The sequence below is a fragment of the Chiloscyllium punctatum genome, chromosome 15 (genome assembly GCF_047496795.1).
Source record: "Chiloscyllium punctatum isolate Juve2018m chromosome 15, sChiPun1.3, whole genome shotgun sequence".
Taxonomy (NCBI): Eukaryota; Metazoa; Chordata; class Chondrichthyes; order Orectolobiformes; family Hemiscylliidae; genus Chiloscyllium; species Chiloscyllium punctatum.
In genome coordinates, this window is record NC_092753.1 from 2,129,688 (window position 1) to 2,148,267 (window position 18,580).

The 18,580-nt window shown below is 43.1% G+C and overlaps 1 protein-coding gene across 1 annotated transcript in view; it reads left to right on the forward strand.

Moving 5' to 3' along the window:
- The window catches only part of LOC140485979 (uncharacterized), a 113,825-nt gene that overhangs the window by 44,917 nt on the left and 50,328 nt on the right, over positions 1-18,580 (forward strand). Inside the window, exons 4-6 of the mRNA XM_072584455.1 lie at positions 3,066-3,152; positions 5,703-5,777; positions 15,718-15,819. Of these exons, the coding sequence (XP_072440556.1) occupies positions 3,066-3,152; positions 5,703-5,777; positions 15,718-15,819 (264 nt within the window). The remainder of the gene's footprint in view (positions 1-3,065; positions 3,153-5,702; positions 5,778-15,717; positions 15,820-18,580) is intronic.

Here is an 18,580-nt window from a genome sequence, read left to right on the forward strand (position 1 = left end):
AAAGGAGTTATAACCTTCCATACTCCAGATGAAGCCATACATGTCTCTCAGGGACACAGGTTGTGGTTTCATGGCTTGTACAAGTTACAGCAGTCAATGGCAACTTGTGTAAAAAAAGTAAAAGAAAGCCTTGTGTTTATGTGACTCGCTTAACACAATGAAATGATCCAAGGTGCGTCACAGAAACATTATAAATCAAATGATGACACTCAGCCGCATGAGGAGAAATTAGATCAGGAGACCATAAGCTTGATCAAAAAGGCAAAATTTAAGAATAAAAGAACAGGGGCTTATCAGACACAGTGGTGTAGAAAGATTATTCCAAATCTTGGGGCCTAGGTCTATCCCCATGAATTTTGTGGCTACAAGAGCAGGTCAGAGACTAGGAATCCCGAATCAAGTAACTCACCTCCTGACTCCCCAAAATTTGTTCACCATCAACAAGACAAAACTCAGTACTTTTAACAACACTCAATGAACTTGACACCATCCAGGACAAAGTAGCCCGCTTGATAAACATCCCAACCACACACACACACTGCCTCTACCACTGGGACTCAGCAGCAGCAGTCAGTGTGTGCCATCAATAAGATGCATTGCAGACATTAAACAAATATCGTTAGACAGCAAGTTCATGACTGCTACCGTCTAGAAGGATCTATCAGCTGATACATGGAAACACCATCACCTACAAGTTCCCTTCCAAGTCCTCATCACCCTGACTTGGGAAATGTATTGCCAGTATTGCAATATTGCAAATATATTCCTTCACTGTCGCTGAGCCAAAACCATGATTCCCTCAGTACTTGCCTCAGAGTCTACTTACAGCACATGAACTGCAACAGTTTAAGAAGGCAGCTCATCACCACCTTGTCAAGGGCAAGTAGGGATGGGCAATAAATGCTGGCCTAGCCAGTGACACCCATATTCCATGAATGAACAAGAAAGGGTGACTAAGTTTGAGGTCAGAACATAATTTCCTTATTTCGGGAGTACCCAGATGAAGTTGGATTTTCCCAATCCCAGTTGCATCATAGATGTAGGGAACTGCATTTATGGCAGAAACTAGGCTCTTAAACCTGGACTTGGTCTGTGTACATTCTGCTTCATACTCTTCTGCTGTGGACTCAATGAGCACGTGCTATTTGGCCTTCAGAGTCTTTGGGACTTCAATTTTTAATATGTTTTATGCATGCAGTTATTAATAAAGCTATTATATTGCATGTTTGCAGTATTACCATAACCATGGGTATTGATAATTCTAGTATTACAGTGAAGCAGAAGAGTAACTTTTCAAAAGTCAGCTTCTGTAAAGCTGCCAGGAAAACAGTTGTTGTTGGATATAAAACTAAGTTCCCATATATGTATCAAGTTTAATTTATCCTGAATTAGTTTATAAAATCATGAGGGGCATGGATAGGATAAATAGACAAAGTCTTCTCCCTGGGGTCGGGGAGTCCAGAACTAGAGGGGATAGGTTTAGGGTGAGAGGGGAAAGATATAAAAGAGACCTAAGGGGCAACTTTTTCATGCAGAGGGTGGTACGCGTATGGAATGAGCTGCCAGAGGAAGTGGTGGAGGCTGGTACAATTGCAACATTTAAAAGGCATCTGGATGAGTATATGATTAGGAAGGGTTTGGAGGGATATGGGCCGGGTGCTAGCAGGTGGGACTAGATTGGGTTGGGATATCCCGTCGTCATGGATGGGTTGGACCGAAGGGTCTGTTTCTGTATTTACATCTCTATGACTCTAAGTTGCAACCTCTTTATAAAGGGGAAGGCAAATCTCCAGTTTATTACTACACATCTTTACTGTAAGTCTGAAGCATTGTCTGATTTTGTTAATGGCATTAAAAAAATTGTATTTACTGTTAACGTGAACCCTCCATGTTGCTTTTAATCTGTAGGATGTTTCCTTTTGTCTTTAATTTGCTTCAGTGATATTTTGTCAAGATACAAGAGCAAAAAAAACTTGCTGAGTTTCTCCAGCAATTTCTTTATTTTTGGTTTACAGAGCAGAGACTGAAAAGAAATTCGTCTTTGATTAGAATTTTGACAGAGAAAGACTTTGAATATTTCACTTTGTTGTCAAGACAGAAAAGCAGTTTCTATAAGCAGAGTGATTCCCCAATGATTTGAAGTTTACACCTTTTATATGTGGAATGAGTATGGAACATCAGTAATAATCATCCATTAGCCAAAGAAATTTGCAGCAACAACCTCCTGGGATGTGTATCACATTTTGCTGCCGACTTCAGAAGGCAGTAATTGGCACACTGTCAGATTATGATGCTCAGGTTAGAAGTAATGGATTTATTTATTGAGACAATTACATGGATTAAGAAATGCACATGTTACTAATGGAAAATCACTGAGAAAGCAATAAAGATTGAATCGAACTTAAAAGGCATTAATGCATCTTACTAAGAAAATGTTTGAATCTTGAAATCTCCAGCTTCTTTGTAGACTTCTTGTTGCGAAGTAAAGAACATGGGCTTTGGAATATCTAAATGATCCACAATCCAAAAGAACAAACTGCTCAATTAGATGTGGAGTTAAAGATGTAGCCCTGCCAACTGACCAGAGTCAACTTCAGGAGAGCTGAAAGTTTTCCGTTTTTTTGGACCTGATGACTTTCTGAAGGGCATAAAGATAAGCCAAGCCATTCAGTTGGAAGGAGAAAGTACTATTAGGAGGGGAGCTTTCACTGTGTCCTGATTAATGTTTAGCTTTCAACCAACAGACATTTCCTTGTTATTATCACATTGCAGGTTATGCTGTGATGTGGAGTTTGCCACTTTATTTTGGCTTATAACATGAAATTAATTATCTTTTCCATTCACATACACTATTCTGTGTAAAGCAATACAACACATTGGGAACCTTCTATAAATATTCAGAGAACATCACCAACGTCATAACCATATAAGGTTTAGGTAATGAATTTAGATTTGTAGCGATGTAATGGTTCAAAGTTCAAAGCTTTTCAATGCAGAATAATGCACTTCCGGTCACCCATTTAAGTGCTTTTACAGTGGACTTCTCTTGTTTCTGTTTCTTTAAGGTGCGACCTGCTACAGTAAAGAGACTACTGGGGAATGAAGATTATGAAGAATATTATGATGAGGAATCTGATGCAGTGCCAGACTATGTAAGTATGTCACCTTGCATGAAACTATGCTATTTTACAGCTATTTTTTCAGTCACTTCTCCTCGTTCTCCTTCCAATGATTTAACACATAGAACATAGAACAGTACAGACCTTTGGCCCTCGAAGTTGTGCTGACCTAAATGATCACTATTTTCTCCCCCCTCTGTAAAGATTATGGACACGTTTTCTAAATTGAAGATGCCGTTTTGTATGAATGCAACTTCTTGTTCTTTCCACATGGAACTGGAAGGCTCAGATATTTCTTTCAAAGCCAACTAGGACTGACGTGGATGATAAAAGGCGTATTACATTGGGGATTTGGATTTGAAACTGGAGGCAGGTGAATGTGAGTCAATTCTGTGCAGGATGTTTGTAAAGTCAGAATGTTAGTTTGTCACAGTGACATAAATACAGCAATTCCAAGAAAGCTAGTGATTGCAATACAATGCCTGGGAGAATCTCTGCGGTGTTGATGGATAACATGTTTATAATGTTTGGTTTATGGCAGGCAGAACAAATATATTAAGATAATTCGTTTTATTTTGACTTCAGATAAACGAAGAATCAGGAATCAAATTCAGAAGCAAATTTTAGTTTTTTTTCCCTGCACGAGAACTAGATTCTTCAGTCAGTTTAGGGGAACCAGTCACCTCAGCAGAAGTGGTTTCTAGTCTGCGGAGCTTCCAAACTAGGAGAGTTTAGGTAAAAGTCTTCAAGCTGTTAGAACTAAGAAAGTAGAGATATAGAATTCCTACAGTGTGGAAGCAAACAAGTCAGCCTATCAAGTCCACACCGATCCTCCAAAGAGCATCCCACTCAGACCCACGCCATCCTTGTAACCCTGCATATCCTATGGCTAATCTACTTAGCCTGCATATCCTTGGACACAGTGGAGCAATTTAGCCAATCCACCTCACCTGGACATCTTTTAGACTGGGCAAAGGAAACCAGAGCATCCATGTAGATACAGGGAGAATGTGCAAACTCCATACAGACAATCACCCAAGAGTGAAATTGAACCCGGGTCCCTGGTACTTTGCAGCAGCAGTGCTCACCACTAAGCCACCCTGCCACCCCACCAATTTTTGAGGCACAGGCACAAAGGTAGTAGTGATATTTTTCTGGGATTGAGTTTCTGTAATGGATAGTATTGGGAACATGTTGAAACTTTTCCTTGAATTTACATTAGATCGTCCCAGCTGCTTTTTGTTTATTCTATCTTTTGTCAATAAACTTATATTCTGTTGTTAAAGAACACTTTCAACAATGTCTGAATATGGTTCAGTTGATTAAGTACCACATTAACCAACTTCAAAGATTAGAAATATGATCTATCTGGCCAGGTTTCATTCTGGAATCTGACCTGTCCAGTATTACTATCAACTGGGATCAAAGCAACTGTAAATGTCAGTGAAACCCCATCTTGTGAACCAACAATAATATACTTCTCTAACTCAATAGAAGGAGAGATGAAAGCTCGATGAGTGTTGGAATAGTTGGCCCTGGGTATTTAATGTCCCATACATTTTCTGTTGGCCTAATCCTCCAACATGGCAGGCAGTAAGCACATTCATTTCAAGCCAAGTAATGTACAGTCTGCCATATTGGTATTGAGAAAACGTTTAGGCATCCAGGGCTACATGTGGAACAGACATTAGACCCTTTCCATGTGAGGATAATGGGTTGTAACCTTGTTTGAGTGCCCTTCTGAAAATTGCTGTGTCCTTTTCAGAGCCTGCACAAGCCGCACTTTGGAAAAACAGCTACACGTGGATTAATCCTTTAAGTGAAACACGATGCTCTAATCAATCCACTTTTAAACCATGGAACCAGGAGTAGGAATATTCATTCTCACCCTAAATTATCATTACATGTAAATTGCTGTCAGCCACCACTGCAGAACGTGACCCTCTTTTCTGCCACCTTCCCATCTTTTGGCAAGATAGCAATCTGACTGATCTTTGAGACCTCTTGTCCAGAGAGCTACCTGGGCCAGTCGCGATTACGTGTCTGTAGTTGTCTGCTTCAGTGATACTGAGGCCTGAGGCGTAATGTTAGACCTATCCATTCAGGCATGAAGATTGACCCCTGTGCTCCCGGTTTTGCAAATGTGAACAAGCTTTTCCCCTAACAAGGCGACATTGTATCTATGTGGTGTATTTTGGGGCTGTTCACAATCCCACCATCCTGTTGTGTCACACAACAGCAGTTCCAACTATTTAAACTATTCTCCTATTAAAAGCTGCAGTTTTAATCGAGACGCAATGATGATATTTGAATAAATACTGCATATTTAATGGGAACCTGCATTCCAGAAGTAAGCCCATGTTCAAGAACAGGCACTAATTGTTGTAATTATCTTTTAAACCTGTTCCCTTCATACTCAGTTCCCCACAATATTGAAGAGTTTACCGTTTAAGTGAAAGCAAGCTAAAAGCACCTTCTGTAGAACTTTCTTTTCTTTATAATGTACAAAGTCTTCAGTCCATATATCTAACACAGCACGTGATTTTCAAAGACAGCTAACATATTTGTTCTTCAATTATTCAGGTTAGTGGCACATCAGACAGCTCTGCAAATGGAGGTCAGCAGTCCTCACTGATTGAAATTCTCAATTACTGTCAGGTAAATCATCTCCTGCCATTGCTGGCTCCCTGTGCAAGATGGAGGCACGTGTCTAATTGCATATCTAAAGTAAGGCTTTTGAGGTGACTGCTGTTTACAACCTGGAACCCTTAACACTGTGTAAACTGGACAGTGCGCCAGTGGAAGAACACCGCTAGCTGAGATTGATTACTTGCTTGACTTCACTTCAGCAGCTGACATGCAATAGAAATCTGAGTTTTCAATGCTTTGAGGCATAGGTTTCCTGATAGTCCCTCTCACACCGTCTTCACCAGCATAAACCTTCATGCTGATTCAGTATGTGGATGTACCTACGAGAGAAGGTGCAAAACTTGACCTACTTTTGGGAAATAAGGCAGGGCAGGTGACTGAAGTGTCAGTGGGGGAGCACTTTGGGGCCAGTGACCATAATTCTATTAGATTTTAAAAAGTGATGGAAAAGGATCGACCAGATCTAAAAGTTAAAGTCCTAAATTGGAGAAAGGCCAATTTTGATGGTATTAGGCAAGAACTTTCAAAAGCTGATTAGAGGCAGATATTCACAGGTAAAGGGATGGCTGGAAAATGGGAAGCCTTCAGAAATGAGAAAACAAGAATCCAGAGAAAGTATATTCCTGTCAGGGTAAAAGGGAAAGCTGGTAGGTATAGGGAATGCTGGATGACTAAAGAAATTGAGGGTTTGGTTAAGAAAAGGAAGGAAGCATATGTCAGGTACAGACAGGATAGATCGAGTGAATCCTTAGAAGAGTATAAAGAAAGTAGGAGTATACTTAAGAGGGAAATCAGGAGGGCAAAACGGGGACATGAGATTGCTTTGGCAATTAGAATTAAGGAGAATCCAAAGGGTTTTTACAAATATATTAAGGACAAAAGGGTAACTAGGGAGAGAATAGGGCCCCTCAAAGATCAGCAAGGCAGCCTTTGTGTGGAGCTGCAGAAAATGGGTGAGATACTAAACGAGCATTTTGTAACAGTATTTACTGTGGAATAGGATATGGAAGATATAGAATGTAGGGAAATAAATGGTGACATCTTGAAAAATGTCCATATTATGGAGGACGAAGTGCTGGATGTCTTGAAGCGCATAAAGGTGGATAAATCCCCAGGACCTGATCAGGTGTACCCTAGAACTCTGTGGGAAGCTAGAGAAGTGATTGCTGGGCCCCTTGCTGAGATATATATATATATATATATATATATATAATCGATAGTCACAGGTGAGGTGCCAGAAGACTGGAGGTTGGCTAACGTGGTGCCACTGTTTAAGAAGACTGGTAAGGACAAGCCAGGGAACTATAAGACCAGTAAGACTGACGTCGGTGGTGGGCAAGTTGTTGGAGGGAATTCTGAGGGACAGGATGTACGTGTATTTTCAGCATGTATTTAGAAAGGCAAGGACTGTTTAGGGATAGTCCACATGGCTTTGTGCATGGGAAATCATGTCTCACAAACTTGATTGAGTTTTTTGAAGAAGTAACAAAGAGGATTGATGAGGCCAGAGCAGTAGATATGACCTATGTGGACTTCAGTAAGGCGTTCGACAAGGTGCCCCATGGGAGACTGGTGAGCAAGGTTAGATCTCTCAGAATACAGGGAGAATTAGCCATTTGAATACAGAACTGGTTCAAAGGTAGAAGACAGAGGGTGGTAGTGGAGGGTTGTTTTTCAGACTGGATGCCTGTGACACAAGGATCAGTGGTGGGTGCTCTACTTTTCGTCATTTATATAAATGATTTGGATGTGAGTATAAGAGGTATAGTTAGTAAGTTTGCAGATGACACCAAAACTGGAGGTGTAGTGGACAGCGAAGAGGGTTACCTCAGATTACAATGGGATCTTGATCAGATGGGCCAATGGGCTGAGAAGTGGCAGATGGAGTTTAATTCAGATAAATGTGTGGTGCTGCATTTTGGGAAAGCAAATCTTCGCAGAACTTATACACGTAATGGTAAGGTCCTAGGGAGTGTTGCTGAACAAAGAGGCCTTGGAGTGCAGGTTCATAGCTCCTTGAAAGTGGAGTCGCAGGTAGATAGGACAGTGAAGAAGGCAGTTGGTATGCTTTCCTTTATTTATCAGAGTATTGAGTACAGGCATTGGGAGGTCATGTTGCGGCTGTACAGGACATTGGTTAGGCCACTGTTGGAATATTGCATGCAATTCTGGTCTCCTCCCTATCAGAAAAATGTTGTGAAACTTGAAAGGGTTCAGAAAAGATTTACAAGGATGTTGCCAGGGTTGGAGGATTTGAGCTACAGGGAGAGGCTGAACAGGCTGGGGCTGTTTTTCCTGGAGCGTCGGAGGCTGAGGGGTGATCTTATAGAGGTTTACAAAATTATGAGGGGCATGGATAGGGTAAATAGGCAAAGTCTCTTCCCTGGGGTCGGGGAGTCCAGAACTAGAGGGCATAAATTTAGGGTGAGAGGGGAAAGATATAAAAGAGACCTAAGAGGCAACTTTTTCACACAGAGGGTTGTACGTGAATGGAATGAGCTGTCAGAGGATGTGGTGGAGGCTGGTACAATTGCAACATTTAAGAGGCATTTGGATGGGTATATGAATAGGAAGGATTTGGAGGGATATGGGCCGGGTGCTGGCAGGTGGGACTAGATTGGGTTGGGATATCTGGTCGACATGGACGGTTTGGACCGAAGGGTCTGTTTCCATGCTGTACATCTCTATGACTCTATGACTGTATGTACTGAAGAAAATTTGATTTTGGTCTTCAATTCAAATGGGTAATCCATAATCAATAATCCTCTTAATTAGGAAGTTCTCCCTGATGAAAGACTGGACATTTTAGCTTTTTCCTTTTTTTTTGATATTTCAAATAAACAAATGTTGACTGCTTTGGAAATATTCCCCCTTTTTTAAGCATTGTCTGTCTGTCTCTCTCTCTCTCTCTCTCTCAGTACATATTGGATGGTAATTATTTTGCTATATTTTTAAGCCAAGTATCAGTTTAAGTAGCTTGAGTATCTCAGAGGGTGAATATTAAGCTCAACCTGTAACGTTATGCTCCCTTTAAGGGTTCCAGTGAATGAAGGAGAACTGCAGGGATGTTGCATACAGGAAGAAATGAAAAGTAAATTATTCTGCCTTTCTGTAACTGTGGGTGGGGTCTGCTGCAGCAGTCAGAATACCGACCGCAAGAGGAGGTACTGGGGACCTTTGGTGGTGGTTGGAGAAACCTGAGGCAGTTGTGCAGCCACTGGCAGCCCGTCGTCTGGAATCGAGACCTGATGGCAGAATGCTGTCCAGCACCTGGCAGCTTGGGCGTTCTGTGGCACCACAGAGGAGGCCGTGGCTGCTGCTGGAGGGACACTTCTCTGGGGTCTCAGGATGAACCCAGACCAAACGAGAGAGGTGAGGTGGGGAGGCGCATTTTCACATCCTGGGAGAAGGTTATCGCTTCCCAGCAGCTGATCTCTCAATCGGGTACTGAGTGCCAATCCCCAATCTCAATGCCTCGCCTCACCACCCCCACCCGCATTGCGTTAATGTTAGTGGCATGATGCCCTTAAATTGTCCTGAATTGGCCACTTAAGGGTCTCAGTTGGGGGCAGGACTAAAGACGTGGTTCAGCTACTAGAACACACTCAGGTTCTCCTGTTCGAGCCAGCAGAATGAAAAGCAGAGAGGTTTCTGCAATGGGTCAGTAACTGTATGGGGGCAGTTTTCTCAATGGGTGTGCTGTACACTGGGAGGGCAATCTGCTGACCAAATCACTGTCCATTGGATCCATCTGGAGCTGGTCTGTTCTCACATCTCACCCGCCTGCCTCATTCTTTTGCCCTCGGCCTCTGACATGCTTGCTTGTTGGTTGCACTCGGTCTCCTCCCTTCTCCCATTCTCTTTGGAGTATTATGTGCAGTTTTGGTCACCACACTACCGGAAGGATGTGGAAGCTTTGCAGAGAGCGCAGGGAAGGTTCTCCAGGATGTTGCCTGGTCTCAAGGGCATTGGTTACGAAGAAAGGTTTAAAAAACTAACATTGCTCTCACTGGAAAGACAGCAGCTGAGAGGAGACCTGATAGCGGTCTACAGAATTATGAGAGGCTTATGTAGGGTGGATACTCAGAGGCTTTTTCTCAGGGTTAGAGGTTCAATTACAAGGTGGCACAGGTTCAAGGTCAGAGGGGAGGCGTTTTAGGGAGATGTACAAGGGAAGCTTCTCACACGGAGAATGGGAGGAGCCAGGAACGCATTGCCAGATGAGGTGGTGGAAGCAAGAATGTTGGCGACATTTAAGAGGCACCCGGACATGATTAGGGAGGGAATAGAGGGACACAAACCAAATAAGGTCAGATTTGTTTTTCAGTTTAGCTAGGGCATGATGATTGGCACAGGCTTGGCAGGCCGAAGGGCCTGTTCCTGTGCTGTACTTCTCTTTTGTTCTGTGTTCTCTTGTCATGGCTCTTGTTATTTTACGCATACCTCCCCCTCCTTTTTCTCTCACCTCCCAGAGAGACTGTCTAACAGTTGCAAAGGTCATTGATCTGTAGCTGGGTAAGAAAGAGGGCAGACCAGGACAAACCTGGTACACGTTTGGTCAGCGAATTAGTAGAGAGTATGGAGCTGGGATGGATTGGTTAATTATGTGAGGTCTAGACAGAGTGGAAAGGAAGGCCCGAAGGAAGCAGTGGGTTGCAAAACCAATATAAGGAGTGGACTGGTCGGGATTCCTGCTAAACTGGCTGCTTTGCTGCATCCACAACCTGCTATGGGAGGGCAGAGTGTAGGAATGGTTCCTCTCCCTTGGGTCTGAGAGTGAAACGTCAAGTAAACGTGAAAGCCAAGGATTGCTCTCTGGGTCTGTGATAATGTGGAGAGACCAGAGGTCTGTGGGTGCCTGGGTCTTAAAATGTGGACAAATTCAGTATCCAGAAGGTTGGTGTTTGGAGCAGGTCAAAGGCTTTGGCAGGGAAGCAAGGGTTTTGCAATTGGGTCTGTGAGGGAGTGTGAAGGTACAGGCCTAAGCAGGCCTGTGAGATTAAAAAGAGGTTTGAAAGTCTTGGGATTCAGCGTCAATCTGGAGAGAAGAGACTGGAAAGGCAGATACTATGAGGCAAACCAGGGAAGAAGCTGAGAGCCAAAGTCTGAATCTGTCTGAAAATCCATCCTAATTGAGCACTGTTTACATAATATAGACAAGTTCACCTTTTCAACTTGGGTCTTGTTGTTTATGTGAATATTTTGCCATGCAAGTATTTGATCTTGAGAATGCACTGGGTAATAAAGGAATATTTCTGTATTGTGTAAGGGTGAGTTTGAGAGCGTCAAATTTCTATATGAGGTTCTGCGTAAACACTTAATCAAGAATCTGAGCGTGTGCCATTCAGAATTTTCCAGCCATTAATTTTAATGATCACCATTGTGGATAGAATAAACACAAACTGTGGAACTGCACAGTAAAACTCAAAGGTTTCGTGGACAGCCTGAGGCTGGAATGCAATCTGAAGTTGTCTACAACTTACACATTCTCCACTCTTAGAAATTATACAGTACAGAAGAGGTTCTTCAGCCCATCCAGTCTACACCAACAAAAACAACTCTAAATCTGTACTAGTCCCAATTTCCAGCACTGGGCCCATAACCTTATGACATACCACCCTCTGGGTGAAAAGGATTTTCCTCAAATTACCTCCAAACCTCCTGCATTTTACCTCAAAATTGTGCCCCCTTTGTTATTGACCCTTCAGCTCAGGGGAATAGCCTGCTTCCTATCCACCCTGTCCATGTCCCTCAATCTTATACATTTCAATCAGGTCCACTGCCAGCCTTCCCTGCTCTAAAGTAAATAACTTGAACCTTATCCAGTCCCTCTTGATAGCTAAACTGCTCCAACCCCAGCAACCTGAACCTCCTCTGCACCTCCTGGAGTAGAATTGCATTCTTTCTATGGTATGGTGACCAAAACTGCATTCTCGCTGCAGTTTTATATAGAACATAGAACACTACAGCACAGTACAGGCCCTTCAGGCCTCGATGGTGTGTCGGTGCTTGACCAATGTTTTTGCACAGCTCCAACATTACCTCCCTGCTCTTATAAACTAGGTCGCGATTGATGAAGGCGAGTGTCCCATATGCCTTCTTAACTACCTACTAATCTATTCTGCCGCCTTCAGGGATCTGTGGACAAGTAACTGTCTCTCTGAGCTTCCTAGTGGCCTGTTATTCACATTTGTATAATAAACACACCTTTGTTTTGTTACTTATTCCAAAATGGATCACCTCACACCTAACAGGGTTAACTTCCATCTGCCACTGATCTACCCATCTGACCCACGCGTTATTATCATCCTGCAACTTAAGGCCTCATTCCTCACTATTAACCTCTCAGACAAACTTCTTACCACATGAGGCACAGTGACTGTAGCTATGGAAGGGCCCTAAAGTACTTTTGATCCAATTTGCACAAAATTAACACCAGAATCATAGCATGGCACAGCTCAGAAGGAGGCCATTTGAGCCATCATACCTGTGCTGTCTCTTCAGACCATTTGGAAGCTTTCAATTAGCTTGCTACAGCTCTGCAAATATTCCCTCTTTTAAGTGCTTATCCATTTCCCCTATAACAATCAACCCCCCCACCCCTCAACTTCCAGGCAATGCTTTCCAGAAATATATTCTCTTTCCTTTGGCAATGTTGATGCGGAAGAGAAAAGCTGGGCAGCAAAATGTTTAGATCCCATAGCAGAGCGATTCCCTTTTCTTCTGTAGCCTTATGATCGTTGTGTGGCCTTACCCTGTCCAATATTTCCCTATTGCCTGTGCCTAGGTGATCCCCAGAGGGCAGTATCATGGGATTCTGTGGCAAACCTATCCAGAGAATTGTGTTGAAATTATAACGCCAGAGGGATAAAGAGTAATATTTGAAATAAATAAGTCAAAATCTCTGCTGAAATAGACGAGAGAGGAATGTCAGAGAAGTGTTTGTACTGTTTTTCTGACAGGATATGTCAAGACCAATAACCTAACATCTTTTCTGTGGATGAAACCAGACAGCCTAACAATTAATACCTGCCAGAAAGTAAATCTGTTAGTTTACTGACTAATTTGTGTCTCTCGGCAGTGCTGTAACTGTCAACATTTTATTTTGGTCACAAGATTTAACAACTTTTCAGTAATATGCACAAGACTTTTCAACAAATATTGTAATCTGGTTTACTAGATCTCGATAACACACCCTCAGGCTTATACACACACACATATATATAAATAACAAATAACTGTGGATACTGGAGGTCTGAAACAAAAGAAGGAATCGTTGGAGAGGTTCAGCAGGTCTGGCAGCATCTGTGGGAAGAAAGCAGAGTTAACAGGTTTAGTGACTCTTCATCAGTTCACAGATGCTACCAGACCTGCTGAGTTTTCCCAGCAATTCCTGTTTTTTTTTGTCTCAGGCTTGTACATCCTGCCTGATTCGATGATCAGGAGAGATATGTAATGGGTTAAAATGGTCTTTCCTGTGTCGTGTTGCTGTAATTTGTAGAGTCACGATTGAGCACAGGAAATCTGGTAATAAAACAGCCAGTAATATGTTTATTGCTACATCATATTGTTCAGGGGTAGATTGATAAATTCTTGATAAACACCAGCTGTCATGATGTTAATGCTGGGCACCAGTTCGTGAAGCATTTACTAAATCTTTGAACAAACAAAAATAGTAATTTAATAATAATAGGAAAATTAGTTTGGATTGCTTCAGCCCTGTTCCCACTGCTTATCACTAAAAGCTTCAGATTCAGATTGTTAAATTGGTAGCTGAAGTACAGCACATCATCAGTCAGAGTAAAAGAAGATCTATCTTTACCTTGTAAATTATCTCATCAGTGTGTTCTGCTGATATATTTAATTTAAAGCCATTATGTAATGTCCAATATCTTGCCAGTATAGCCACTATTCTTGTGGGGGTTGTGTTGAATATTTATCATATTGTTATTTGGGAACTCAGTTCCAAAGCAGGGATAAACGAGGTTTCAGTTTTCAATGCAGTGAAGGTCTGATTCTTATTTCAATGGAAGAGTCAGAAAGTCATTTGTAACAGTGAGCTAAATATAACCTTTTGAAGGATCATGTGACTTTAGTTTATAGATTAGATTCCCTACAGTGTGGAAACAGGACCTTCAGCCGAATAAGTCCACACCGACCCTCTGAAGAGTAACCCACCCAGATCCATTTCCCTCTGACTAATGCACCTGACACAACAAGCAATTTAGCACAGCCGATTCATCTGACCTGCACGTTTTTGGACTGTGGGAGGAAACCGGAGCACTGGAGGAAACAGGGAGAATGTGCAAACTCTACACAGACAGTCGCCCGAGGCTGGAATCAAACCTGGGTCCCTGGCGCTGTGAGGCAGCAGTGCTAACCACTGAGTTACCGTGCCACCCCAGTTAAACGCCTCAGAAAGCTGAGATCATTGCTGCTTATTGCTGACATGATTTTTTACGATGAGAGAAGTGTAAGGCCATTAGCCACAAGTTCAGAGGAAAGGATCCTGAACCATCAGAAAGAAAGTTGAGGTTTGAGGAGCCTCCTGGCTAACAGAGCTGGAAAGAAGCTCTAAGCTGGATTAGCTGTCTCAAAGAAATGCAAAGGCAGAGAAATTCAGTGAGTTAGCCTGTATGTATGTGGAGGGCTTAGACTCGAAATGTTGGCTCTCCTGTGCCTCGGATGCTGCCTGGCCTGCTGTGATTTTTCAGCACCACCTCTTTCAACTCTGATTCTCCAACATCTCCATTGTGTCTTGGGGAGAGACAGAGAGATAGATGTCTGGTAAATATCCCGAAAGTTGCTGAGGAGAAATGCTTGTAACCTTATCAGTTTGTTAAGAAATTTTAAAGTGAATAAAGGAGTGATACTTCACCGGTGTTGAGTGTTTGTAAAGGATATTATTGGACTAAAAGAGTTGACTGTTTCATTTTGACTCTACCATAAGATGTTTTCAAGTTGTTTTATACTGAGTATAGTTTAGTTTGGTTTTATTATTCTATCTAGTTTTCAGCTCCTGTTCATGCCTGTTCTCACTCACCCATATTGGTTCTCAGTCCAGCATGTTCTGTGTTACGTCCTTTAATGGTTAATCCCCTTCCTTTCTCTGTAGCATCCTTCCTACCCATAACCCAGAAACTGATGAGTCCTCTGAATGTGGACTCATTCTACAACACTTCTGCCCTCATCCTGCCTTTTCTTCCCGAAATTCGAACTCCTTATCCTCTGTTCTGGGTTTCATTTTCTCCTGTGCCTTTTTAGAGCAGTTGGGTTAATTTTGCTACGTTAACGTGCATTTTAAATGCAGGTTATTGCTGCCTAACTAGTTACATTCCCAGTCAAGAGCAACCTCCAGTGGGTCAGAGTGAGGGCCAGCTAATGCTGTAGAGCTACTAGAGAGCCGTGATGGTTTTGGGAAGTTAAAGCAAAACTTGCAATGGGATTAACATTTCAGACATGACCTATTATCTGATTTCTAATGCATCTAAATATTAACCTAGTTTCCTATTTCAGGTGAAGACCGACTACCTGTTTTGTTTCAGCTTTCCTTGTATATTTCCAACATTCATAATTTGGCTTTTCATCTTTTCATGCTGCCAGTTCTGATTTTATTTAAAGATTGGGGATCTGACTTTAGATGACAGCTGAGACCAGTAACAGTTTGATCCTGGTTCTATTGTGTCAGCCTTGCGTCGTTTCTCCATGGATTATATCTGGCAAAAAAAAAAGCAATCTGTATTTTTTTAAAAATGCTGCATTTGGGAGGGACAGCTCTTGATACATATGCAGCAGCCATTTTATCAACAGCTGAACATGCAGTCAAAACTAAAAGCCAACTTTAACCCAGATTAATAGATTTGTTTCCAAAAAGACATGTCTTTTACTATAATTATAGCGATAGCTCTTGTTGTCACAATTACTGTTTTTGAACTTTTTTTATATGTAGGTTATTTATTCTTCCATCCAAAGACTGGACAAAAAAGTGGAAGTGATTCAGAGACAAGTATCTGACCTACGTCAAGGAAAAACAAAATATTTTGCTAAGCAAGTAAGCACGTCTTGTATTTTTATTGCGTGCAGCCAGTTTTAAGTGCTGTGTTGTTCTGAAATAGATGCCATTTATGCTTTCAGTTATATCCAGTTCTCCATGCACTGCCACCACTGCACAGTCAGCCATTAGTAACTGGTCTTCATTGACCATTAACTCAACTGGTTTAGCCAGTGGCATGAATTTTAGACATACAGCCCCTCTAGAGCCTGGAAATTCTGCCCTTGAAATCAATCTATGTAGCCAGGTTAGACTGTTGTGGAATGCAGAGACCAACAGGAACTCCTGTTGGGTTTACCAACACTGCTGGATCTGGTCAAATGGAAGTATCGCATACACATTACAGGTGTCACTGGTACTGTTGCTTCTTGGAAATTGTGGAGTATAGATGATGGAAGGAAAGTTGAGGGTTTTTGTTGTTGCTTGCACACCAACAGTGTAAAAGGACCTTAAACATGTCACCTGAACTTCAGGTTTCGTTAGCATGCCAAATGTTTGTGATGCGTGCTTTGCTTGTCATATTGCCTCAGGGTTAATGAAATGGTATATTTGACCCTCACACCATCAGTGGGTGTGAAGGTGGGTGGAGAACATGGCATTCAGCAGGTGGCGTTTCTGCATACCCCTGACCGATGTGAAATTTTACAGGGGCTGGGACAGCGGGGGGTTGGGGAGGGGGGAATGGTATCGGTCAGACCTCCTGCCCGTGTGCCTTTTGAGACTCTTACCTGATTCATAAGCAGCCCTAAGCAGGCTTTGTTCTGCCCATTGGGATTTCACTGATGGAAGGGAGGGGAGGCCCATCCATGTGGGAAGCCTGTCAACTTCTGCTGCGCAGGCCGGAGCCTGTGAAATGTAGGGAAGGAGCCTTTGCAGGCTCCAGGCCCACCAGAGACCCCTGGGCCCATCAGTTTCCCTCCTGGTCTCTTGAGCCCGGTCTGGCCACCTCCCTCCCCCACCACTCGCTGAGTCTCCTGACTTTGTTGTTGCCTGGGCTCCTCATGTGGCCTCAGCTCGTGGGTGGCGCTGCTGGGACTGCAGAGATGCCAGACGTGCAATGGACTGGCAGTCCTTTATGGTCAGTCTCCCTTTCTAAGAAATGGACGGTGGATTTGCCTCAAAACACTGCTCCCAGTGCTGTCAGGCTGATGGCAGATTCTTGTTGTGAGTCAGAGGGGGTATGAAGAGCCTGTGGCAGTGGGAGCAGGACGGGGGCATGTGGGGTATACGGCCTGACTTGAGAAACCTGGGAGAGCGGGGCAGGGGTAGGGGGAGCTATTTAGCACACAGTATTTTTTTCAAAATATGTTCCTTTAAGTTTTTTTTCAGGTTAGGATAGGGGCCTTAAAAGTTGGCAGATATGCCATGGCCTCGAAACAGTGCAATGTAAAGGAGCCACATGACTATTCATGCTGGAGCAGAACTCCATGGCAGAAATTATCACCTCAGAACAAAGCTAAAGTTTCAGCTAGGGACCCCACTGTGTGGTTCTGCCCTACAGTTTGGGAAGCCCTGTATTAACCCTTGAGCTTGGTAGCTGAAGGAACCCTCCAGCTAGTCCACTCTGTTGCAGCGTGTGGCTCTTTTAGTTTCATTTGCATTTACTCACCTCACTAATGCTGTGCTTTACGGATGCTGCCTCAGTCAACTGACCAACTAATCCCCTTCCTTTCCTTCCCCTCACAACCGGCGTCCACCAACACCACACCAGACCCCAACGCCAGTCCAAAGTGGATTGCTACATTATTTTGTGTTGGGGCTTGTCAATGTAAGAATGATTATGCAAGGGGCTGAGTAAAAGATTGACATTGAGAAATTCAACCTCCTGTTTGGAACCCACCTGAACTGAAAATATATCAGAATGGACCAAATTGTCAGAAGCTTGTGTTGCAGTAGGATATAGTGCAACAGTGTATGTATGTGGAAAGCATAGATTTCCACCGTGTTACTCCTGGAATCCCCTGAAAAACTCACCAAGGCACAGTGGCTCAGTGGTTAGTCCTGCTGCCTCACAGTGCCAGGGACCCAAGTTCGATTCCCCTCTCGGGTGCCTGTCTGTATGGAGTTTGCACATTCTCCTGTGTCTGTGTGGGTTTCCTCCCACAGTTCAAAGATGTGCAGGCCAGGTGAATTGGTCATGCTAAATTGTTAGGTGCGTTAGTCAGGGATAAGGTGAATGGGTCAGAGTAGGTTACTCTTCGGAGAGTTGCTCTGGACTTGTTGGGCCAAAGGGCCTGTTTTCCATACTATAGGGAATTTAATCTAATCCATTGCTTCCATGTTAGAAGTAACCCCAGTTGCCCATGCTAGACTTTCCCCGGAGAATTAATCATCCTGGTGCTAACCCTGTCGACTGTGCCATTGCCATTACCTCTGTCTGCATCTCCCTCTGGACTGTCCGTGGGGACATGGCCCTTGGCTCAGTGTGGATGTTTACATTAGTTTCATGATCTTGAAGGAACCTTGGCTGATAGGTGTGGACATCCTCTCTCTTATTGAAGGCTCCCAGTCTGGCCCATCCACCATAATCCATTCGCCCATTCCTCTGGCACCCTGTCCTGTTGTGAGCATTTCACCATGTTCCAGTACTCTTACCTGTCCATTAAAGTCATCCTCCCGACCAAACCCAACACTAACTGAGAGAGCTCCCCTATTTTCTCCCTAATGCTGTACACCTTCTCCTTTCAATGATTTGAACCTTTGTGTCAGTTCAGTTTGCCTTCTGTCTTCTAACTTCACTACCCACTGTTGCTCCATTCGA